The sequence below is a fragment of the Pelecanus crispus genome, chromosome 5 (assembly GCF_030463565.1).
Source record: "Pelecanus crispus isolate bPelCri1 chromosome 5, bPelCri1.pri, whole genome shotgun sequence".
NCBI lineage: Eukaryota > Metazoa > Chordata > Aves > Pelecaniformes > Pelecanidae > Pelecanus > Pelecanus crispus.
In genome coordinates, this window is record NC_134647.1 from 31,620,170 (window position 1) to 31,646,041 (window position 25,872).

General features: G+C 38.3%; 2 protein-coding genes across 7 annotated transcripts in view; one reads left to right on the forward strand and one right to left on the reverse strand.

Moving 5' to 3' along the window:
- Positions 1 to 5,566: 5,566 nt before the first annotated feature.
- Positions 5,567 to 10,473, reverse strand: NDUFB3 (NADH:ubiquinone oxidoreductase subunit B3). 4 transcript variants are annotated; one of them, XM_075710472.1, is made up of 3 exons: positions 10,317 to 10,473; positions 8,710 to 8,851; positions 5,567 to 6,095 (listed from the first exon to the last, which is right to left on the reverse strand). In XM_075710472.1, the coding sequence occupies exons 2-3, from the start codon at positions 8,847 to 8,849 to the stop codon at positions 5,939 to 5,941; spliced, it is 297 nt and encodes a 98-aa protein (XP_075566587.1). In that variant the 5' UTR covers positions 8,850 to 8,851; positions 10,317 to 10,473; the 3' UTR covers positions 5,567 to 5,938. The 4 variants fall into 4 exon arrangements, with proteins under 4 accessions (XP_075566587.1, XP_075566586.1, XP_075566588.1 ...); XM_075710471.1 differs by having other exon boundaries at positions 10,313 to 10,472; XM_075710473.1 differs by lacking the exon at positions 10,317 to 10,473 and adding an exon at positions 9,914 to 10,024.
- A 238-nt stretch (positions 10,474 to 10,711) lies between these two features.
- The window catches only part of HYCC2 (hyccin PI4KA lipid kinase complex subunit 2), a 56,380-nt gene continuing 41,219 nt past the window's right edge, over positions 10,712 to 25,872 (forward strand). The window contains exons 1-2 of one of the 3 annotated variants that reach the window (XM_075711353.1): positions 10,712 to 10,738; positions 11,317 to 11,360. The gene's annotated coding sequence lies outside the window, so the exon portion shown is untranslated. Of the gene's footprint in view, positions 10,739 to 11,197; positions 11,361 to 19,433; positions 19,496 to 25,872 lie in introns of those variants that run through there. The other 2 variants (XM_075711354.1, XM_075711355.1) reach the window with 2 other exon arrangements.

Here is a 25,872-nt window from a genome sequence, read left to right on the forward strand (position 1 = left end):
GCATTCACTGGTAACAGACCATTGGTTTGCGTCTTGCTCTATCACTCTGCGTTCATTCATAGGATAATATTGTACAGGTGTGTGAAAGTTGTGTACTTCCCATTGTTGTATAATCTTCAGTAAATTTTAAGTAATGCCTTGTCCCTGTAAACTGGATGTTGTGATTCCCTTGGTATAAACCAGCAACTTCCGTGAAGCAACTTAGTCTGAGGTGCTAGTATTGTAGGTGAAGCTGCTCTCTTAAAGGCCTAAAATACAAAATTTTGGACTACTTTATCAGCTGAACTAGACAAAAGCCACCTCCATATGTGATGAAATTAGACACATCATATATAACTCCCAGTTCAATGGATTTCAAAGCATTTGCAAACCAGTAATATTTTGTGCTGCTAAAAATGCAGCAATGGAAGCACAGTACTCTGGGATAGCACGCTGTTGTGCAAAGAGTCACACTCCCTTTGGAACTGCAGGGAAAATGGGTGCAGAAGGTAATCACCCACACTAGAATATGGTCAGGTACTAAGCAACTGCTTTGTGTTCTGAAAAAATACCTGGATTCTTACTGAAATTGTATGGTCAGGCTGTCACTTTAATACCAGTCATTCATGGGTATCACAGTATCCCTGCTATTAAGACATAGCATTGGATTGATGCTGATTCAGAAGGAAACCAGCTACCTTCTGTGAATCAATATGCACACTTTCTCCTTGGTGCTGTTTCATACAAACATGTAAAGACTTGTACAGGCTAATAGAAGAGGTTTAAGGAGATGGTACAGCTGTGGGCTTATGAAAGAATAATTTCTTTTCTTTTTCAAAACTGGTTGAATGAATGATTTACCAATTTAACATGGCCATTACTTAAGCAACCAATAGACTCTTTTGTTTACTTACTCCACTTTTTCTTTAATTTACCTAATTTTTATATGCTTATTAAACAGTTTTCACAGTTTTATGGGCAGCATTTATGAGTTGTATGCAAGTTTTTTTTATTCCCCGCCCCCCTTCTAAGTTGAAATACTACATTGTTTTCATTGATAAGTTCTCATGTAAACTGGAACTGTAAATCAGTATAAATGTACAACGTAGAGCATACCAGTAAGATTGGATGTGATTGAGAAGAGATGGTCCTATATATTTCAATTTAGAGGGCTTTGGATATAAATCTCTGGCTTGGACATACTTCTCTTGATTTGCTTTCGTAACAGGCTTGATCTATTTACTTTTGTAGATTCTCCTAGTTATGTAAAACAAACAAACAAAATGTTAAGAATTTATGCCTCCTAAAATACTATGAACCTGTCTTTTATGCTATAAATTTCAGAATCAGATTTGGTATGATCAGGGTGAGTGCATTACATTTGTATATATAAATAGTGTCACTAGTTTGATTTGTTATGTGTTGGTGTTGCTTTTCTTATTAAAAAAAGGCTAAGTCACTAAGGAAGAGATTATTTTCGGGGATTTTTCTTCTCTGTTGGCACAATGGTAAAAGGATTATCTGACTTTTAGATTTCTATTATTTGGCCTACAACTGAGGATAGAGAATGTATAGAGCATCTGTAAAATCAGTTCCCTGTTATACATGTAAAACAGTTTGGATGAATCCCTAAATACTTTGATGTCCATGATGAAATCTGTAAACTTAATTGGAAGACAAGCATGGGTCCTGAGTACATTCCTTGTAAAATCCCTTGAAGCAAACACTCCTAACTTAAATTAGCTGTATGTAAAAGATACACTTGCATTGATGTAAAAAGTCTATCTAATAAATACTGATCTGGCAAAGATTTAATTGCAGGATAGGAGCTTGTAGTTTGAGAGCTCAACAAAGAAGATTTTTGTAGGAGGGTTTTCGGGAGAATTTCAAGGCAGGTTAACACCACAAACACACAGCTATAGTCTGCTGTTTAAACTGCAACTGCCTCATATCATGCGAACAGTTACTCTGTTATGCTCTGAAATAGGAATTTCAGAGAGATCCAATTTACACTGCAATGTAGTCACTATTGTATTGGAATCATTTAGCTGCTTTAACTTCTCTGTAACATGCATATTTGGAAGATTATGCTGAATGATGTAAATATTATAGGTAGCATTAGCAAAAAGAATAGCTAAATCACAAGTATCTTTCCAGGTGAGCAGAAATAGCTGTTTGATTACTGATGGAGATGGGATTCCCACCTGCATTTCAGAAAATGGGGCATCATCAGCAGAGAAGAGCCTAGAGAAGCCTAGCCTAGAGAAGAGGAGGCTGAGGGGAGACCTTACAGCTCTCTACAAGTACCTGAAAGGAGGTTGTAGTGAGGTGGGTGTTGGTCTCTTCTTCCATGTGGTTAGCGATAGGACGAGAGGAAATAGGCTCAGGCTGCGCCAGGGGAGGTTTAGGTTGGATATTAGGAAAAATTTTTTCACGGAAAGGGTTGTCAAGCATTGAAACATGCTGCCCAGAGAGGTGGTGGAGTCACCATCCCTGGAAGTGTTCAAAAAATGGGTAGACGTGGCACTTCGGGACATGGTTTAGTCTAGTCTACCCTTGATTGGCTTAGTGTGGACTTGGTAGTGTAGGTTAATGGTTGGACTGGATGATCTTAAAGGTCTTTTCCAACCTAAACGATTCTATGATTTTTCAGAACTTAAAATACAGAAAGAGCTTCCTCACTGTGGTATTATGGTCATGTATGTTCCTCACCTGCAGGTGACACTGCTGTTTGTGACCCTGTTCTTTGTACTGTAGAATATCTGTGCTGGTAGAAAGGCTGTCTCAATGTTAAGGGCGGCCAGTGCTATGGTTACAATGAAGACAGATGGAAATACTCCATCCCCAGGCAGGATTAGTATTATAATACATGTGAAATAAAAAACTTTGAGTATTGTACGTATAGTAACGATGAGACATTTTTATATTCCACAATATTAGCAAAATAGGTTCATAAATTAAGGCAGTGGTTTAGGACAGTGGCTGCCATCTGGCTATTAAACCATTGAATGATACCACCTTAATTCATATATTAATTTATGAATTTGCACACATACATAAATTTAGGTAAAAACCTAAACTAGTTTGCTTTAACAGTGAATATGCCTGATATATTTGCTTGTGTAGAATGTTGGTAAGGCTGATTCTTCTGATCTTCCCTATACAAGACAGCACTTACGCATGTGTCAGGGGAGGTTTAGATTGGGTATCAGGAGAAATTTCTTCATGGAAAGGGTAGTCAAGCATTGGAACAGGCTGCCCAGAGAGGTGGTGGAGTCGCCATCCCTGGAGGTGTTGAAAAAATGTGTAGACGTGGCACTTCGGGATATGGTTTAGCAGGCATGGTGGTGTTGGATTGACGGTTGGACTAATGATCTTAGAGATCCTTTCCAACCTTAGTGATTCCTAGTTTTACTTTCATTAAAAAGTAATCCAGCCACCAAGCCAGGAAACATGAAATTAATTATTACTCTACCCTTAACTGGTTTAGTGGTGGACTTGGTAGCGTTAGGTTAATGGTTGGACTTGATGATCTTAAAGGTCTTTTCCAACCTAAACAATTCTATGAATTTCATTTTTAAATCTTTAGAGCATCTGTGGAAATCAAATTGAGATTACTTGCTTGCATGTAAGTTTTCTGGAAACTCGCTGAATTTAAGATCTTGATTGTCTTAACTTTCTTCATATACAATAGAGTCTTGATAAACAAAATGATCTGTTTAAAAAATTATCAAGGAATGCAATAGTTTATATAACAGCCAAACTACATTTGTATGTATCTTACATCTTTTGGTCTAAATAAACTAAGCAACATAGGAAGGTTATCTATGCTGAAAATATGATTACAGTAACTTTTAAATCTGTTCATCTGCTAGTGCTTGAAAATAAATGTATGACTGTCTGTTCAGCTAGTGTAAATAAAGCTCTTGATTTTTAACAGAACTGTCTGCTGTATCAGTGAAGTGGCAGGCTTATAACATTTTAAAAGACTAATTCTACAGGAACTTGCAGCAACTTTACCTCAGACTCTGAAGTGTTTCATGTAGAACAAACAAAAAAACCCAATGAAAAGCATACATACAGAAGAACATGAAAACAAACTTTCCCAACAGGAAACTAAATGGGACAGCAACTACTGCTTAAGGTTTTTTTAAGGCTTATGCTTCTGGAACAGCTGCAGCGGGGCAGGGGGGAGCAGCCAGTCAGCACACAAAGTACTGCACACCAAATTAAAGTTATGAAGAGCAGCTGAAGTGATAAGCATGTATCTTAAGTACAGGATTCATCAATACTGCATGTAATGCTAGCTGTGTTAATTTGTTTTTCTGAACAACCATCTAAAATTCAGTTATCTTAACAAGTTTAGTCTTGGACCCAGATAGAAAACAAACAGTGAATACCAACCTTTGAAAAAATGTGTATTCTGGGTGGGACACTCTGAGGGACAACATGGAAATATTTTGTGCAATAGACCTTACACAGTAGGTTCTTGATTTGTGTTTCAGGGAATGATGCAACTGGATAGGGATGCTTGAGAAAGAATTAGGCAAGAAAAGTAAAACAAATGTTTGCCCAATGAACAGTGCCTTGAGCAATGTCATACAGAGATGACAAACTCCAGTGAACAGTACCGCTACACTCCCACAATAACAGATGTTTACTGGCTCTAAAAATAAAACTCAGTTATAATCTCACTCAGAAAGGTTGTGTGTGAATATATATATATATATATATATAAAAAAAGAGATTTTAGCCATGTTTTGGTAGGACCTTCAGTTTTTTTGTAAACCTGCAATTTGTGACATGATTACTTAACTTTCCAGTTTCTTCACCACAGAAGTACACTATGTAATTATATAGTGGCATTTAAAGTTTCTCACTTGTTTGTCTAATTTTGCTTTTCTGTTTAGTGACACAGATATCCTGTTGTCTGGCTTGAAAAATGAGATAGTATACATTCCTTAGCTTATGTTACAATGGCATAACAAAATTTACAATAGGATATCCGGCCAATTGTAATTCCTAGCACTGCAGAGGACATACACTGCTCACAGGCCCTTTTCTACTATAGTCTCCACTCCAGGCATTCTTAAAGCTCACCAGAAGCTGTCAGATAATTTAAGGAAAAAATAGGAAATATAAAATTATTAAAAAGAGACTAGGTGTAAAAATAATTAAATAAATATGTTGGTGCTCCTACAAATTTACAACTTAATATACCAGGAAAAAGAAAAAAAAGCAATTGTTCTTTCTCTTTTTTTCACATTACACTCAAGTATACTGGAAGTCATATTAAGATAAGGTACAGTTATTGCTGAGTGAAACATTCTACTTTGCTTAGTAAATGTGGCAGCAATGTAATTTTTAGTTTCTGGATATTACACAGCAGATTATTTTGGTGCATTGTGTCTGCCAAATTAATTAGCTCTTCAATAGGATTAAGTATAAGCTTTGGTATTTTCATATACTTTGAGGCAGTTTTGGGTACTTTTTAAAGCTTTAAGGTAGTACTTCTTTATTTAGAGACATAAGATTGAAAAGTAACAAATCATACTTTTAAGAAAGAAGTCATCCATTACCACTTACCAGCAAATAATTGTTATTAAACCTGTAATTAATACAGTACAATTTTTCTCTTAAAAGCACACACTTTCTCAATTTCATTAATAGAATGTTGGCAGGGCTTCAAAGAGCTGGGCTGGTATTTTGCCCTGTTCTTTACAGGATGGTACAGCAAACCCAGAAGTATATTTATGTCTTGTTTTTTTCCCAGACTGAAGTCAGGTAAATCGCTCTGGCTATGTTTTTTGATCCTTCCACAAAAGTATAATAAAATCAAAGAAACATGTTTTTGCCTGTGATAGACTTTAATATGCAAATTATACATACAGAGTGAGCAGCAGGCTTATGTATGTTTCAGCTTAGTAATGAGTAAGCATTAAGTTGTCATATTTGATCTTCAGTGATGGCCTCCATTCTTCTTTGGAGGAAACAGTGTATATTCAATGCCAAGAGCTATGACGAAAGCTGCAAATCCCCACTTGAGTCCCCTAGTGAAGACTTCTGTTAAGGTGATAGGTTTTGCAAAGCCACCCATGTATCTCCAGGCTTCATTACTAGAAGAAAAATGAAACCAAAAGAAAATTATAATGTGGTGTTAACTTTCATTAACAGGAATATCTTTGTTTGGAAAAAAAAAGATGAAGGTATTTCAAATAGCTATTCATGGAGACTGACATTTTTATCCTTTAAGTAACAGGAGTTGCCACAAGTAAAGTTTATGATATTAACTCTAATCCTTTATGCCTATAATTTGAGATACAAGTAGCACAGGCAAACAACATAATTCTAGTAACAGAATCATCTCCCCAAACTTATTATGAATTGTTGTCTTCCGTTTTTACTCTGTTTGGAACAAAATCAGAATCCACTAGCACAGGCATGGGATGGAGTAACCACAAAGGCTAGTTGCTATATTAGACAGCATCTAGCATAGTTAATCTTAAAAGGGGAAGTTTTTCCAGCCATAGAAAACTCATCCTAGTGTGGAGGCACTTTCTGTTTTAAAATATGATGCTTAACTATATTAGTGTCAGAAAAGCCTACTAAAACTGATTTAAAGAAAAAAAAACAGCTTAAAAGATTGTGTTTAGCTAAAAAGCTACATAATATTTACAAACCTCATGCTGTCTTGCCTTACTGTTTTCAACCTACGTGGTTACTGAAATGTTTAGTCACTGCTATAACTGATTACTAGTATTTATGTGTAGCACAACCAGTGTAATCTATAGAAGAGACAAACTTCCATCTCTAAGGACTCAAAGTCCCTAAAAAAAGGAAAAAAAAACCCCAAAACATTTGCACAGAAACAAGCAATAAAATCAGACTATCATTTTAGGAGAAGATACGGGTTTTTTAAACAAGGGGGTCAAGTATTTATGTTCATAGATAATCCCTTTGTGCACATGGTTTCTGTGACTCGGGATGAAGCCATATGGACATGGAAGAGTATTTTCTAGATGACAGTACAGGATATTAATTGATAAAGACTTGGGTTTCCAAATATGACATCTTTCACACAGCTTATTCTGTACTGAATATGTACATTAATGTGCATTTGCTACAAAGGTGGAAAGCTGATCCCCTGTTAAAAGGAACTTAATATATGACAGAGGGGAGCCCTAGAGAGGGTTAGTTTTTCAAGATGTCTAGTGCAAGATATTAATAATGCAATCTTCTTCCAGATTACTGAAGCAAATAACTTGACACTTTAATTTCTCCCTTGTTAAGGAAGACTGGCATGATACTGTAGTTGTCCTACGGAACTGAAATACTACCTTACATAAAATTTGAAAAGTTTAGGAGGAATAATCTTATGCTTTAAGAGTTGGACTTTGTTCCTTAATTCAATTCCTCACATAATTGGCTCAATCCCCTTCTTTTACCAGAGAAACATTATTTTTCTTTATCTAGGAGGGGCAACAAATATTACACAAGCTCTTTTCCAGTTTGCTGTTTTGCAGCACTTGCTGAACAGTGTACTTGGAAGTGTATGCACTAAAAGTCAGGTTAATTTACACTAAATCTATTATATTAAACTGTGTCCATTTTTTTAATGGGAATAAGCTTATTGCTTGCTGAAAACAATTTTGTCTGAAGCAAAGGGATAAAAAAAAAAAAAGCTAACACTCCTTGTACTCCACAGAAAGAGGCAACATAAATGTGACACAGGCCTGGAAAGTTCATTGGTGACCAATAATCCCAAGGACTCATAGTTCAAATGATTCTTATCATCATCAAAACTGTGTTTTACTCTAAGGCTTACAGCCTTAAACTGTTTCAAAGAAAGGAAAAAAGTCCTGTCAATCCCAAACCTCTCCAGAGGTTATAGTATGTAACAACTTTTTAACAGATTAGCTGTTTACTCTTACATTTTTCTTGTAGTGATTTGAAGTAAAGCCTTTTCTATGAAGGCTCCTGGAATAGTTTGCTCATGCAGCTTTTTCCTTACAGAAGAACCAGACTACACAGCACAAGACATATAGTATTTTTCTTCCCCAAGATTAAAGAGTACTTGAACAAAGTATTACATAATTCATGATGTGGGAGAAATATGTTAAGCCCTGTTTTAACAGCTGCCTAAATGATCCAGAATTGCTCTAGCTAACAAAGAGGAGGTATTCATTGTAGAGTGGGACAACTTAAGAGGTAGAAATCTGATCTTCCTTTATGTCATTCACTGCTTAGCAAAATGTAATGCACAACTGAATCAAATTCCACGTTGATTACTAGTGTATTTCTTCTTTTCAAATGAGGGCCTCCTGTTGTATATGAGGAATGCTATTCCTACTCAGAAGTCAATGGAAGTTCCATCCAGCAAGATCTGAGCACACAATCTCTTTGCTGAAAATGGATAGGCTTACTCACGTGTGAAAGACCTAATATTGCTTAGAGTGTTTTGGTGGATGAGGTATTGGTCATTGTGCCTGATCTGTATCATCATGAAACATCATGAAGTGCAAGGGTGCCTTGCAAAATGTGGAGACTGGCCAAGGTGATGCAAGGTGCGACCTCCACGCAAAAAAGTAAATAAAGACTTAACTGAAATTCTGACTAATATATTCTAGATGCATTTTCACTATTTCTACTAAAGAAGAATCTGCAATGACAAGGTCCAGTTGATGCTACAAGACAACATATCAAGATTATTTTTGAGGCTCTTGCACTTACCGAGCCCACGGATCCCTAAGACCCCGTTTAGCTAGCCTTTCCTGGACCTTCTCTAGTGGAGTACCCTCTATCTTCCATTGCCTGTAGTCAGGGAGTTCCATTTTGCCATGGCCATGGCCATGTTCATTTCCATGCCCCATCCCTACAAGAAAAGATACGAGTTTTTTGTTTCTCAGAGAGTATCAGCTTATTTTCAGACACTTGCAAAGAACAATACCCTGTGCAGAAAAACAGGTTACAAGAAGTATTCCAAAGCACATAACATGCACATGAAGCATCTTCTGCATTGTACACAGTACACTGTAGAACAAAGAGCTAAGAGACTTTATGCTGCATTTCAGAAGTTGGCGATTAAGCACAATAAGGCAAACTGTGCCGAGTTAAGTGCTATTACATTATAAGTCATCACCACCATTACGTTCGTGAAGCAGCTATATAAATTTTCTGTGCCAGGAAAACAATTATTTCCAATGTCTATAAATGCACTTTAGTGACACCAAGGCCCACCAACTTGCAGGCTTTCCAGAGTCTGTCAAAAGGTCAGAGTTCAGTTTGGAAATTTCTAATTTAGGTATGGCAGAGCTATGATCATCAAGCTCTGGAGAAAAACACGATTTGGCTCCTTGGCTCCTCAGCTCCTTTTAAGTTGCCTCCAATTCAGTCAGACGTAACTGTGGTGATAAACAGGTACAGAATAGATGAATGGACTTGGAGATGCACCTTACTAGTAATTTCATGAGGCTGGGAAACACATGCTTTATTTAGATACACCTTTGAGAGAACTTATGAAAATATTAAGGTTCTCATTAAATACAGCGATCAAGGCAGACGGGAAGGTGAACATTTTCCGTGAGATTATGAAGGACTGCAAGAAAATAACAATGGCGTTGAAGTCTCTTATTTTCACAAAGCACCTGAGACTTCTTGGAGCCAGGATTTCCCATTTTAAGACACATCTGGTAGTAAAGAACAAACTGAATGTCCTTAATTTTTAGGGGAATTGACTGGTACGCAATGGTGCCAAGAACACAGCTTCGAAGCCTGTAATTCTTGCAGACCCCAAGTTGTGGGGGCAAGCAAAGAAGATTCTCTTGCAGAAGGAAATCTGAAGAAGAGCTCCAGTGCTAGCATTACCGGAAAAGCTCCCCCAAAATTAAACCCCAGTCTACACCCTTGCCACAGAACCCCAAGGCCTCTCTCCTACCAGTATTTACGCCTCTACAAGAAAGGGGTTTAAGCGTAACGTGCACACTAGCGCCCACACCCCGCGGCCCGCACTGCAGCACCAGGCGGGGACTCTGCCAGCAACACCGGCAAAAGCGGGGCCGAAAGGCGCCCCGAGGTATGGGAGGGCGGGTCCGCACCGCGCCAGCGCCGAGGCCCGCTGGCCCGGGCGGGGCGGCTGTCCGTCTAACGGCGCGCGGGGAAGGGCCACGGCGGCTGCGCGAGGCCGCTCCGGGCCGGGGCCACAACCCGGAGCAGCAGGCATCTCCGCCACCCCCTCCCCTCCCCAGCCGCCACACAGACACTCCCGGGTGGGCAGCGGCGCAGACAGGTCCCAGAGGGCGCCCGGGCCCGCCTCCCGCTGAAGGACCCTCAGTACCTGCCCGCTCCGTGACCCTCCTTCAGGACGCAGCCGCAACCCGGAGGCAGAAGTACGCGAACGGACCGGCCGGTACAGGAAGCGCAGCCAAGCCAGGAGGGTTCCGGGCAGCTTCCGTTCCGGTTCCTCACGCTCTCTTGGCGAAGGCAACAAGGCCACTACCCAGCCCTCCGCTGCTCGCAGCACTCCCGTTACGATTTAACGAGGCAGGTCCCGCAGGCGGAGCCGCACCGCCGACTCTGGCGGCGGAGCAGGGGGGGAGCGGGGGGAGGAAGAGAGAGAGACACACACACACGGACACAGACACGGAGGAGAAAACGGCCAATCAGTGCGGGGCTTGTTGGGGGCGGGAGCGGCCCAATGGGCGGGTGCGTTGTTGAGCCGCGGGGTTGGCAGTGGCTGGAGGTGGCAGCGGAGGAGAAGAAGGTGAGGGGGGTGGTGGTAATAGTGGTACTGGAGCCGTTGGGTCGGGAGGAGGGGCGGGGCCGGGACCGGGACCGGGACCGGGACGGCAGGAAGGCTCTCCCCCCGCCCCCCTCCCCTCCCCTCTCTTCGCTGGTTGGCCGTTGCCCGCCGGTCGTTGCCGTGTGCGCGAGCAGGGACGGAAGCCCGCAGGGTCTGCGCGTGCGGGGGCGCGAGCCGTTGTTCCCCCCCCCCCCCCCCCGCTATCGCCGCGGCTGCTGGCTGGGGTGCGGGGCTCGGCCTCCCTGTCCTCCTCCCTCTCCCCGCTGACGGCGGCTCCCCAGGCAGCGCAGAGGGGCGGGCGGGGGGGAGCATCCCCGCTTTCAGCCCTTATGTAAGCCCCGGGCCCGCGCGCCCCCGGCCCTGACCGCGGAGAGCGGCGGAGCGGCCGCGGGGTCCGGGACAGTGCCCTCTCGCTGCCTGCCCTCGGGGTTCACCTCGTCAGGGGAAGAAGCTGTGGGGGAAATTGGAGGTGCACCAGGAGCAGACTTTTGTTTTTCAGTGGATCTATCTTAAAAGAGTATCGCTGTTTGTTTCCGTAGGAGAAGTGGGGAGACATCCTGAAATCCTGGAACTGCACTGACAGGTAAGCGAAAGTTAAGAATTCTCTTGACAGCTGTTCTTGAGTGAGATGGTTGCCTGTCTCTGGGGAGCTCTGCGTTTTGCATGCCGTGGCTGTGTAATTATGAAGCATCGATTGTGTTACTATCTGTATAAATAAATTATTTTTTATATTCCTCAAGGTTGAGTACATAGTCTCCTTCATATGACAAGAAACTGGTAAAAGTTGACTACTCAGTCAGTTACTTATAAAGGCTTAAATCATTCTTCAATTGTAGATGATACAGTAATGCTGTTTCTTTAGAGCAGGATGGAAACTCTGTTATATTAATTTCTGATGCTTTTGTAAGAATGAGAATAAACACTCAATGAGAATAAACACTCATTTATAGCGTCATGCTGGCAGAATTTCAGGATAGACTGTAGTGCCTTTTTTTTTTTTTTTTTAAATATCCTGATGCATAGCTGCTTCTGGGTTCATTTTTTTTTTTAATAGGGATGTTGGGAGTGCATGAGAAGAGTTGCAGGAGGAATGCCATTATCATGTTATTAACAGTGAAACTGTTCTAAATAGAGTGCCATCTGTTTAATCCAGACTGCCTCTGTCTGGTTTCAGCATTGAATGTTTTCCACTGTGAGATAAAGTCTGCAAGATTCAGAGCAGTCTCTTCTGCTCTGCGGATGCAGTGTCAGGGTGAGAGGAGACACATTTGTTTTTCTGTAATGTATGTGGGATAGAATTGCAGCAGGGCTCTTTATGTATGAGGTACCTAAATCTCTGTCTTCTAGAGAATGAAGTTCTGTCAGATACCTGTGAAGTATTTCTTGTTTCTTATTGTGGCTGAAAGTTAATGGGTATGTGTTCAAAGTCTAGTGTTGCTGAGGAATGTTGGTACTTTCCTCAGAAAAAATTTTTCAGTGATCCATAGACATGTTAGATACTGGACACCTTGGTTTTATTTTTTGAAGGAAAAATACAAAATCCTGGTTTTACTTATGGGGTTTTTTTGTTTATTTTGTTTTGTTTTCTTCATGCTGCTTGGAAGCATGACTTGATTATTTATGCATGAAGCCATACTTTACTGGTATCGCTGAGTCCATTGACATGAATGTTCAGTTCTTATCACAGAATATTGACTTTGTGTGACCTATTGCGGTCGAACAGAATTGTAGCAGAGGAGTGCACTTGGCAAGATCTGTCTTCAAATACACTATCGCTTTCAAGGTTTAGCAAGGTTTTGGGTAGCTGTTTCCCCCCACCCAAGTACATAAAAACTCTTGATAGGAAAAATTGTGTGCAGTTGATAGATTCGCTCTACCATGAGGTTGCTTAATGTTTTGCTTCCTAAATTTCTGGTTTTTTCAGCATGGACCATACTCTTTTTTTGAAAAATAAGACTGCAGATATGAGGGATGTGATGTTTCAGGAATATAGGAAGCTTTTTGAAACTGTATCTTCACCAAATAAGTGAGTCTGCATAATTTCAAGGGGACTTACACTCTTGCTACAACGTGTTTTTGAGAAGGAAACTTCACCATAATTACAGTGTCAGTCTGAAGAAATGAACAGTATGCACAATGAAATAACATAAAGAGAAGAAATTTTTATCTTGTGTAAAAAAAAAAAAAATATGCTGGAAGTCCTTTAGAAAGGCAAGGTCATTGGGACTCTACGTACAAATAATCAGTACTTTTTGTGGTTTATTCAGTTGCTTTTTTTTCTACTATTCATGGTGGTGATTAATTACTGAAAAGATTAAGTGTTCTAGGATACAGTTACATTAGCATGTATCCAGCCATGCTAGTTATGATTTGCTGGGATTCCTGCTTATGTTGCTAGGTTAGAGGAAGGCGGCAGGGTTTTCTTGAATAGCTTTCAAAAGTCCATGTTTCCAGAAATTTGTGTTGATATGCGTTCTGGATTAACAGATTGTGAGATACTTTATGAGTACTGCTCTTCTTTGCCTGTGCATCTAATATTCTCCTAGTACTGAACTGTGTTTAGTGGTATGCTCTTCATGATTGTTTTCTGAAGTAGAGAGCTGTGTGACTGACAGCGACTGGAAGTATTTTCAGTTTTCAGACGACAAAAAAGGGTTGTGAGGTTGATTTGGGTGGGTTTTTTTTTTTTTTCCCCTCAATATCTTAAAACATATTTGAACTACTTAAATACTGCATCTTTTTTTCCTGAAATTGCATGTTACTTTCTCTGGCTTTGTATTAGTAGTCATTTATAAGTCACTGGAAGCCTTTTGTTATTTGAATAAACTGGCCAATCCTGCTTTAATTACAATAATGATGGAAAAGATCTTTCTTTACTCCACCTTGGTTTCTTTGGATATTTTTTAAAAAAGGCTATGAAATGTGAGGAAGCAAATTAGAGGCAATATTAGAGCGCTAAGTATTTTATGGATAGTATCATAATCTCAAGCTACTGTTTTACCTCTCTTTTGGAGAAGTGATGTACTGGAGCAACAGTCTCAGTTTCTTTCTAGTTTTGTGGGGTGGTTTTTTTTGTTTTGCTTTGTTTTTTTTGTTTGGGTTTCTTTTTGGCAACCCAAAGACTATTCTTCACAGAAACAGCCATACTGGGCTAATCTGCTATTCTCTCTTGAAGCCTAAAGCTCTGGGATCCTGGTATGTGACAGGATCATTGTTTCAATTCCTGCTTGTTTCCCACAGCTAAGCAGTATTTGACAGCAGGTGCTTTATTCTTACAGTCTTTTCTAGGCAAGCATATAGGGTTACTCCTTAGGTCAGCTCTCCCAGTCTCTCAGTGGGGATCATGTTTTGTATGGATTTTTATTCCATGGATATACTTAATTTTTAAAAACTTTAGAGCCCATGTATGTATGGGTTTTGCATCTCCTATGTTTTCTGGCAATAAGCACCATACTTCATGTATTGTGTGAATAACTCATTCCTCTGTTTTGAACCTGTTATCCGAGAATTTCATGTGATACTCTCTGTTTTCTGTACGAGGAGGGGCAGAACTGTTTGACTCTTTCCCAAGCAGTTTGAGATGAGTTTAGACTCTTTAAAGAACACGGTAATGTGTTCACTCAAACACTTGTCTGGACAGGAAAATAACTTCAGATTCCATTAATTGTCTTTATGCTTGTTCCCTTATATAACTAGTATCAGGAGGTGAACCTGGAGGCTTCCCCAGCTGACTCCTGGTGAAGGACATCTCTGCCATAGGAATGATCATTTAAGAAGAAATCCTGTGACTTTTTCAGGAGAAATTGTTCTGAGCAGAGACAATCATCAGTAGTACAGTTCGACTTGCTACTTTGGTCGGTTAATTTCATTTCCAAACAGAATAATTATGAGAAATAATTCTTGACTTATTTAATGCTGTTTTCCAGAGTGTTTGCTTTGCAGTTACTTGCTTGTAGTAGATAACATTGCATACAGAGTTGTGTTCAAGGAAACATTAACTTCTGAGTTGTGTAAATCATTCACACATTTCATGTAGGCTGTAAAGGTAACTATAAAATAGCGATGATGACTTTAAGAAGGATTTCCAGGTGCCAGATATTATCGCAATGATCTGTTGTTTTTTTCCTGAACCTTTCTTTTGTTGTCATCTTTGGCAGAAGTAGAGATTCTTAAAAAACAATTGCAGGATGGTTGGGGTTAAGAGGGACCTCTGGTGATCATGTAGTTCAACCCCTTTGCTCAAAGCAGGGCCAACTAGGGCAGGTTCCTCAGGACATTGTCCAGCTGGATTTTGAGTATCTCTGAAGACAGAGACTCAACAACCTCTCTGGGTAACTTGTTCCAGTGTTTAAACACCGTCATGCTAAATAAGTTTTTTCTTATGTTTAAGTGGAATTTCTTGTATTTCGATACGTGTCCAGGTAGGTGCAAAGTTTTTGTGAGAGTAAGAAAGTATTCTGAGGTTGTGCGTGCATCACTAACTGTAGATAAAATAGCAAGCTGATTGAATTTTTCTCTCTGCACCTTTGCTTGGATAATTCATGCTTCTAGTAACAAGAAAAATAATTTAAAATGTCTTTTTTTCTTTAATCACAGGACAGATTTATGGGAGTGGTTTGGTCTCCTTTTTCATACAGAATTCTGACTTCAGCTTCTAAACTTGAAATACAAAGCCAAGAGGTAGCGGGGCACTTCTGATGAAATAAAATTTAGTTATCTAGTAAAACCTTACTGTAAAACAAAATTCTCTATTGCCAGCAGTACCACAGAGAAGAGAACATGTAAACCTTGATCTGGGGCTGGGTAAAATAATACGCAGTTTGCAAACTGTTCCAACACATGCTGCAGATTATCAATAATAGTAAAAATTTTGTATTGTAAGGAAAATTACTGTGTGGCTGTTAGTCATTCTTCTGTTAGCGTTACATTTTTCTGTCAAATATAATGAATTTTGGCACAGGTTTTTTTATATCTTGTTTTCCTTAGAGCCAAAGAAGGTAGAAATGGTGTGCTACAGGTATTTATTGTGTGACATTTATGTTCATTTATAGTGTTTTAAGAATAAAAGAATAAGAATAAATTATGTGGTCATGGAACATATTTGTCTAACAAACCATGTAGCTACTTTTAAACTAATCTGCATCTTTTAATTTAATGCTGCTATAGAATAATTTAGATCTCATGTACCCTGATGAAGGATTAGGCTGAACTCCACAGCAGTAATACTCTGTCACCATGAGATACCCTTTTCTTCTGAAATCCTGGGTTTCTCATAGTATGGATTCTATTTGAAAATATTCATGGGAATAAAAATCACTTACGTTTATCTACTTGAATAGACATTTTATTAGTAATCGCAATTCATTTGATTTGTAAAAGACAGGACTGTCATTGGCAAGTCACCTTTTCAGTCTTTCCTTGATTGTTTTCTGTTCTTCTGCAGGCAGTCCAGCTTGCCCCTGCTGCCCACTGCCTATGTCAAATCTGCCACCCAGGGCCTCCTGGTGTGATTCTGTAGGGCAATATGGATTTTATGGTTCAAATTTATTAACTTCCTTTTGCGTGCCAGAGACATTTGGAAGGAGATCCCACTAGGGTAGTGAAAGAAAATGTCAGGTGAATAACTATTGCGAAGTGGTAACCAATTTATTGATTGATTGATTGATTTTTCTCTCAGTACTGAATATCATTACTTGGAAAATGCCAAGTTCCCTGGCTGCAGAATACTGTTCAGCACAGGACCTGATGGAGATGGTTGGAGCAGTTCAAACCTGTTAAAACATGCTTCCAGGAATTCACTCTGTCTGCGTATTCTGGGGTTGTTTGGTTGTTTTGGTTTTTTTTTTTTTTTCCCCCCTCCCCCCTACAGGACAGCGTACTTAATGACATCTCATTTTATATTGTATAAGTTATACATGTGTTTGACTAACAGTGAATTTTGCAGTCTGGAAATGCTAAGTCTATATTCTTGTGTGTAATCGTCATAATTTAGCTAATCTTACCATGTGTTTGGTTTACTTGCTGTGATTCTTCAGAAAACTGTACTGGTTAGGTCTTCTGTATTGGTGTCTGCATTATGTGTGGTTCATGAGTTCTTCAAATAGTTATACATTCCTGTACCTCTGAATTGTATTTAAGTTAAATGTATGACATGGACATTTGTGCACGCTGCATCACTGTAATTTGCTGATTCATATAGGGTAATGTTGATACTTCTGGAATTTTTTTCTATTTCCATTCCCTATGTTTAGTAGTTTATGAACTTTAAAATGTAACTGTATTTAGGGTTGTCTTCCCTTCTTCTGCCCTGCCTTGACCCATATTTGGGCTGGGGGAATTATTCTACATCTGTCTGGAAAGACAGAAAGTTTAAAAGAATGATCTTATTTTTCACGGCCATTCAGCTGAGAAGATACTGGGTTGAAAGATAATGAGGTGAAATATGTGTAAAATTTGTTTGGTTTTTTACTTCCTGACTTTATTTATTTACTTTTTATTCAAATAGGTTGGTTATTCTTGAGAGTTCTGGTGCCTGTTTCTTCTTTCCATCTCCTCATCTTATTTTCTGCTTTGTCCTTTCTGTCTCCTTTATATTTGAGAATACTTTGACATTTAGGAGAGGCTGGAGAGCAGCCCCTCTGCATGCCTGCCTCTGTTCTGATTTGAAATAGGGTCACAAGGTAGAAAACTTGATTTAGAAAAGATTCTCAAGAAGCTCATAGTAGTCATTCAAGCAACTTTCCTAAATATCCTAAGCACAAGATTTTGGAGACACGTGGGCATGAGTGTAGCAGATTTTGTTTTAGAATTAGCTTAAGTTATCTTGTCTCTGTAAATTTAAACGTGATATTTCCTGCATGTGAAAACAAATTAGCTAGAAATTATTAATTTTTTATCTTTTTTTTTTTAAACATGAACTTTGTGAAGATCTGACATCTTATGACCAGTGTGCCCCATGACCAGTGTAAGCTACATTGGTAATTCCACCATCTGCTTTAGACAATGTGGTAGCAACATCATGATGGCTGAATGTAGGAGGGTCAATAACCTTCTGGCTGACACATGTTTCAGCAAGTAGGAGGCTTTTATATAAACTTAGTTATGGAGGGGGTAGAGTGAGCAATTTATCAAGCATCCTAGTGCATCCCATCAGAGTAGGGCAAAGAAGAAAAATCTAAATGTTCAACTTTGAGTTTTGACATCTCTTTATTACTCCAGGTTAGGGGTATACTTTTTGAAAAAATATTTGATGTTTCTGCATATGACTGCTCTACCTCATGTTTTATGGTTGGAAATGCGCAGGCAGTTAAAAATAGTAATTAAAAAAAGCTCCCAACTTATAACGGTTGGTCTTTACTATCTGCACATAACTTAATGAAAGATGTCAAATCACTAAGTGTGGATACCCGCTATCCAAATTTTGCAGATGAAAATTCTTCATGCTTCTGGCACAGTTGAAGTCAGTGCTAAGATTTATATTTACTTCTGCAAAATTAAGGTTAGAGTGTGAATTTCCAGGCTTCTGTTGTAATCATGTTGCTTTGCTAAAATACGGAAAACTGAACTGCAGTAGACAACACTAACGCATGTGTTTGTAGTTGGAGCCCAGTCCTGATAGTACAGGTCTTTCATTGTACAACAGTGAGAGTGTAAGAGGGGGTATTAATATATTTTCAAACTCTTAATATTTTAATAACAGCAGTAGGATAGACAGATGATTGGTTAAAGTCCATTCACTTTAGTGAAATTACACAAGAAGTGATTGAGGAGTTTAAGTAATAATAATGTGCCCTTTTACATAGAAATGTAAGGCATGCTGATGAAGGATTTATCCTAGCAAAAGCTCCTATTTCTCTGTGTGTAACAGTGGAGAACTTTCCATTGCTTTTTTTTTTTTTTTTTAAAGATGTTCAGTTGAGCCGGAACAGCATAGAGACGTGAGCTAAATATGGACACAGAGGACAACGAGGGGGGTTTAGATGTGGAATGGAAAAATGACTAGTTCCTTATGTGTATGGATTTTTTTTTTAAGCTGCTTGTTCCTTGTTCTTAGTATAGAACAGGCCTTAGAAAATTGCTGAGCTTCCAAAGCTGCTTCTAGATTGTTAATTGTGTGTCCATTCTATTTGATAATTATGTAACTGACAAACCATGATACCTGATGGTCTCTCCTCAATCTGTGTAATAGTTTCAAATAGTAACATCCTTAAGTTTCTGGAAGTTATTAAACCATATTTGTGGTAATTTCTTGGGAAGATCGCAGAATGAGGTGCTGTTTTTGTCAGACTTCATGTGAGCCATTCTAATAGCTTAATTCATGTTAATGAACTGCAGCAGATTGCAGCGCAAATCTTGCCATGTCAGAGTAGCAAGAGCTTCATGAAAATCTCTTTAAAGTTAAGTGTTACCTATGGAAATACAAATAGAGGTGGGAATCCTGGGCTGGGGGCTAAGTTGAATAAAAGTAGAAAAGAAATACCTAAAATACTGAACTAATTTAAGCTAAGCATTCATAAGCTGTATTTCTGTGCTGTTTATTTTCATAGCTGTTCTGTGACAGCAAGCTTCCTTTAAATCATAACTGTCGTGTGCATTTCATGATTCTCCAGCAAACAGAATGGCTAATAGCAGGCTACTACCTTTTCTGTTTGCTTAGGTCTGTGCACCTGCCAAGGTTTGTTTCATGTGCTGTGACTCTTCAACTTTGTCTTCACCCAGGTTAGTGTAAACACCCAGGTGAGTTTGAGAAGCCTGTATCTATCTGTGGAATAAGAGAACTTCCTAGCTTTCTTTTTGTTTGTTTTGGGGAGAAGGAGAGAACAAGATTTTCTTTCTCCTCACCATAATCAGTGATAGAACTTGAGACAGCAAATAAAAGTTTTAAAATAATTTGCCCTGGATATTTGCCCAGTCTGTCCAGCTGATTCCTGGAATGTGAACAGTTTAGGCACAGCTTGTTTTCTGTGAGTGTCCAAAGAACCAATTGCAAAAGTAACTGAGGTGCCCTTCTGCTTGTGCAGGTGTTGAGAGGACTTGGAATATGCATTGTGGTCCTTTAAGATGTATAGTAGTAGTCCTTTAAGATGTATAGTGAGAATCAATGGTGAAAATATGTATGCAGTCATTCTTTGTACATACAGAAATGAAACTTTGTTGGATTGTTACAGTCACTTCAGCCATAGAAAAGAGATAATGTTTTTGAGGCATCTGGGTGTTCAAGTCATTCAAATGGCAGTTGCATTACACACACGTCTTGTGTTCCAGGAGTTGCTGCACTAAACTCTTTGAGAGGGTGCCTGCTTTGGTTTTTTCCTCTCTTTATAGATTAAATCCTTTCAGTTAGCTACAGGTCTACCATAGGTTTTAGCAGTTAATTTTTACAGTTTACATGGCAAAACTAAAACTACTGCACTAACTTCACTTTTTAATTGAAATTAAAATGTTAGCATTTTATATCTAGTTTTTAACTTGCCAAGTTATCTCAAACTTAAACTCTGGAATTTCTAGGAGAATAGTTGGAGATACTTTAATAAATTCCATAATAATGTTTATACATTAACTTTGTAATTTTACCCCTTTTTTTTTTCTAGCTACTTCAATATTTATATTGAGTAAAACTTATGATGCTAAGGCAGAAAAATAAATGTGCAACTCTGGGATTTTGCATTTGTTGTGCACAAAGTCCTAATTGGGTTAAGGTCTGTGGATGGATTCCAGACTGAGTTAGGGGTCAGTGGACAATACTAATTGGCATTGATGCTGCCGAAATTGTGTGATCAAGTATTGTGCTGATTGTTACAGGGTGTTTTGTGTCTGTGTGTCCCCCTCTTACTTGATTTGGTGATGTACAATTAACCAAGTGTTCAAAGGTTGTTTTTTATTTTTTCTGTGCCCTTTTTCTCAGACTTGCAGGTATTGGTCTGTGCTAAAGACAGAACACTGGGCTCGATATAAGAGAAGTAGAAGGAAGTTCAAGGAAACTTAAGAGGAGGGTGCCTCTAGGTGTTAATTTAATCTAACAAATTCAGATTTGACGTATGCTGCAGAAAGCTTTAAAATGACCTGTTGGTCAGCGGGGGTGCTATGCTTTTTTTTTTTTTGCCAGCCGCTAGGGAAGAGCTGCTTCAGCACAGCTGCTTGTCATTTTACTGAAATGTTTTGTAGGAACTTTACCACATTTCACTGGTGGAGATGTGCATGGGTGTGACAGTCAGCTGCTCTTCCCTACTGATGATATTCCCATGATTGTAACCTACCAGAGACTGTATTTGATAGCTTACATTGATAATAAAGTTTTGATCTTGTGAGGGAGAAGAGGTAACAGATCTTAATTGGACATTATCGTGCTAATTATGAAACTTTAATCACCATTTAAAGATTTTTTAGCCTTATCAAGTTTTGAGGTATTTCAAATTCATATTGCAATGGGTAGATTTTGATAGACAAAATATTTTTCCTGCATGTACTGGCCTTATGCAGAATTCCAGTAATAGTTATTTTATTGCTATTTCTGTGAACTATCGGGGCATTCTGCCTTAGTAATGTGTGTTGACTTTGAACAGATTGTGATGATTATCTTTTTGTCTCTGTGAATGCAGACTTTATAGCTTTCTGAAACGTATAATGTTGCTTTAAGTAAATTCTGCATGTTTATGCATAAGTGTCATATCTGTGGAAAATGAAAAAGGTTTTTATTAGCATTTTTTTATTGCAGGAGAATTTTTGAAGTTACTATCTTATTTCTTGGTTTTAATTACTCAAATGAAACAGAATCAATTAGGAAACAAAATTGTTCAAATATGGTTACAAAAGTCTTTTCAGTGTGCCAGTTGGATAGCTGGCAAAAAGCTTGAGGATTTCCCCCCCACTTCCTGAAGTATGAAACTCCTGCTGCTCGCTGATAAGAAGTAATTATTGCATAATCATCTTATCTTGCAAATCTGCACATAATTGCAAGTACCGGGGTGTTAGGTCTGGATTTGTATTTTGTTCAGAACAGTTGTCTCGTGTACTGAAGTAGTCACATGTGGACTGTGTGGTTTTGGTTTGTTGTTGTGGTGGTTTGGGGTTGGTTTTTTTGGTTTGGTTTGGTTTTATACCTGATCAACCCTACTTTTTGAGAAGTTACTCAGTGCTCTGCAGGTCCACTGTCTGCCTGCCAATAACCTCAGTATTCCTAAACCTTCTAAGTTGCCCTTTGAAGACTGCATGTATTTTGTGAGGCATGCTGTATGAAGGGTTTTAGATATATATTCCTTACACCAAAACCGTATAATTAAACAATTTCAGGTGCCTGGTGCTTGAACTTAGGTAAATGCTGCTAATTCCTATCAGCACAATTGCATAGGGAAACAGAAGAGTGACACTTTTAACAGGTTGTTTAATTAAAAACTCGGGCTTTGATTAAAAATTTTTGATGATGTGTTTGAAGAGAACTGAATTTGCTGTATAGCCAATATAATTAATTTTAAAAGTATAAGATTATAAACAGTACCTAGATGGACAGTGTGACTTACCTGTAAAAGAATAAGGAAACTATTTATGTTTGGTATAGTTCATGTGGATGTATGTCTGTTTCAAGTAGATATAATATAAAGAATTTGCTGAAGAAGATTAATGTTGGAAAAAGCAGTAGTATAACTCTTTGACATGTTTGCATATAAGGCCATCTCTGGTCTTTTTCCAGCAGTAAATTTACTCAGGAGACTTGAGACTGTTCTACCAACTGCTTTTGAAGTTTGTTTTTAGCAGGAAAACTATTTAGTATTACAAACAAATCACCAGATTTTCTCTGTGTACAGGTGAGGTTATGTAAAAATGGCTGAAATTTAGAACATTAAGTCCTCGGTGAGAATTTCTGCTGGTTTTTTTGAGTGCAAGAAAATATGTTTGAAAACCTAGAACATTGTAAAATTGACCATGTGTAAATAAATTCCATTCCTCCCTCCGCACCAAAGAAACTTGAGGATGGGTACCTATGAAGCTAGCTGCATGGATTTTCAAGGCTGCCTGTTAAATGTGTAATTTTTCGTAATCTTGAAAGACTCCTGCTTTCTGAATGTATGTTAGGGTAGTATTTGACAAAAACCCCTTAATTTTGTTCAGGCTATGAGTAGAAAATATGCATGAAAATTGTAGTATGCATTTAATATTTCTCTCTTGCTTGTTTCCACAATGTCTGATGGGGTGCATAGGGCTGTGCGTTTCAGTTGAAGTCATCAAGGCTATACCTGTGGAAGGCTGCTTTTTTTTTTTTTCCCTTTTTTTTTTTTTTTTTTTTTTTTTCCCCCTTTAAATACTGATCTTTAGCTTAGATAAATGAAAAGCATTGTGGAAAGTCTTGCCGAACAGGGTGCGTAAAAGATCTGGTTGATTTAAGTTATTTGTGCTGGGTTTAAGTTACATTCCTAAAGAGATTGTATGCAGAGTTTTGCCCCAGAAATAAAGACTTTAAATTTCAAATTTAAAAAAACAAAACAAAAACACCAAACAACCCCCCACAGAAACAAACCAAACACCCTCCCCCCGCCAAGAAGCACCCCCATGTGTGTTAGAAACTTAGTGCTCCTCACTATTTAAAAAATATTAACCATTTCACACTAAAATATTAACTAGTCCTTCCTTATGACTGGTCAGTCTCTATTTTGTTCTAATATTAGTTTAAGAGTAGAAAAATAATGACTGTGTAAACAATATGCATTGTGTTTAACTATTCAACAGTGAAGATTAATTATTAAACTCATACCAAGACAAAAGGTGAAACTGGTGCAGTTGTTGCACTAGTTACATTTACTAATGTTTTAGTTCTCATTCAATTATTTCACAGAGAAGTAGCATATACTTCCATGTGATAGGCCACAGAATGCCAATTACAGTAAGTTGAGTTTCAGAACTTAATGAGAGCTTCTAATAAGGTGATTTGAAAGGGTTGTGCTTTCTTTAGAGGCAGTACTTCTTTGCCTGTTTTCTGTGAAGGTGAGAGCCCAACAAAGGCCATGTAATTTCTTCTTCTGGAGGAATTCTAGTGAAGTTAGTAGGGTTGAGCATAAATTTTTATAGCACAGTCACCTTAATCAATTGGATCAGCTATGTGGATAGCTGGTGTTAGGGTAGCTCTTAATGTATTGTGTTACACAGAATTAAGATGGTCAGGAACATGTGTTACTTCTTATGTGTGGAAATTCTGACTTGTACAGTCTGTCTAATCTCAATATAAAATAACAGTGTTTTTCTTCTCATTTTGTGAGATTGTTCTTTGCAGTTCTTAAAACCCCTTTCTAACTTTCAGAAAACAAATGTGAGATTGAAAATGATTGACACTGAAATAGTGCTCTGATGCACGACATGGAAGAAGACTATTTCCTGTAAAGTAACAATTGGAAGTAGTAAAGGCAGCTATGGTCTGAGCAGTTTTGACTCTGAAAACTGAAGCAGCTCTTATGTTTCTGGATTCTTAATGCTACTCTGCTTTACCTGTGAATAGCAAGCAGCCTCTGTGTGTGCCTTAGGTCCTCTTCATGTTTTCTGTGCAGAGCTCGACTGCCTCGTTATTTTCTGTTAGGTCAAGTGGAAGAGATCTGTGCTGTTCTGAAGTCGTGATGTCTTGATGAGTAGTGGTGAGATCAGTGATGTTTCATGTAACTATATTTGTTGTTCATTTTGCTTTTTAAAGTCTGGGAATTTGTATTGGAAAAGCAAGACCAGAATATCAATCAGAATTAATTTTATCCTTGAAAATCATACGTCTTAAATGTGAATGATGTATCTGAGTCACACGTATGAAATTTATGGCATCATGCAGTAAAGGAATATATGCTAATGCTCATGGACCTTTAACTCTGGCATTTTGAAAGTTTATGTTGGAACTTTGTATTCTTACTGTATTATTAAAAAAAATCAGTAATATGACATAATTTTAGCTATAATTGAAGTAAATTCAAATAAATTTGAAGATTCCACTCACTTAAGAGTTTGTGTAAGAAGTGTCTGGATGGGGGGAGGAATCTGTCACCTCAGCTTCATTTACTTACACTCTACTTCCTGGAGCTGAAGGTTTTACCAACGGGAAGTTGGAAAGATTAGAATGAGGAATTTCATTACTTTCAGCACAGGATCCTTTAGGTTAGATCTCTCTGGGAATACTTACGGTAGAAGAAAGGAGGTTAGGTGAATTAAGTAATGAATATATAACCTAAATTCCAGTTTGTGTGAATTACAGTTGGTAGCAGATGCTGCAGTGAGAAATATGTATTGATATTTTATTAGTCTGGAATTGAGAGAGGACTTAATTTCTATGGCTATTTTCATAATATAGCAGACATTTATTTCTATCAGTTGAGGATGTTACAGTTCAAAAATGGGAAGTTGCTTAGAAACTACAGTTCATATTTCTAGAAGTGTTTCTGCATGCATTTCTTTCCTTTGCAGGCAAGATAGTGATCTTTCTCAGTATAAAGTTTGCAGTCCTGTTCCAAAGTGTGTGTTAAGGGTTTTTTTGGTGGTGTGGGGTTTTTTGTTCATTTTGTTTTGGTTTTTAATTTTGTTTTGGTTTTTTGTTCCCACAGAAACTCTGTTTCAAGATTTCTCCTTGCTCATGCCTGCTCATTTTTAGTACTTAGCAGTGGGTGTCTCATAACTGTGGTTTTGCAAGTGTTAGTTTGCTGTTAGTTTTTTTTTTTTAGGCTCCATTTTTACTATGCATTTTCTATCTTTAGTTAAGTCTTTCTAGATTTAATTTACTTCATGAACCAAAACTGTGAACCAAGAAGGTGTTTGGGAGAGGTAGGGTTACACGGAAAGTAATTTGCATAGAAATGTTTTCTTAAGTAAAGAAATTCATCAGTTGCTGACAAACTAGCATAGGAAGAGTTATTGCATATGATCTGATGCAAAGGGACGATGAGGCTGTATTGTTTAGCATAGGATGGGTTATCACACAGGATCCTGACGAGAATGTTTTGGCTTTAGTGTAGGATGACTACATGAAGTTGTTTCTAAGGAAACTGGTGCTGACAGAATAAGGTAACATTTCTATGGCTAATCTACGTGTGTATGTATTTATATTTTTAAGTGCGTCGAATCTTTATAATAGTATA

Excerpts from the sequence above, each read along its gene's own strand:
- NDUFB3 (XM_075710470.1), bottom strand. The coding sequence starts at position 8,996 with ATGCAGAAGATGCTTCATGTGCATGTTATGTGCTTTGGAATACTTCTT. Across the intron at positions 8,852-8,926 it reads AACCTGTTTTTCTGCACAGG|GGATGGGGCATGGAAATGAA; the intron begins GTATTGTTCTTT and ends CTTTTCTTGTAG. Across the intron at positions 6,096-8,709 it reads CTTAGGGATCCGTGGGCTCG|TAATGAAGCCTGGAGATACA; the intron begins GTAAGTGCAAGA and ends TTTTTCTTCTAG.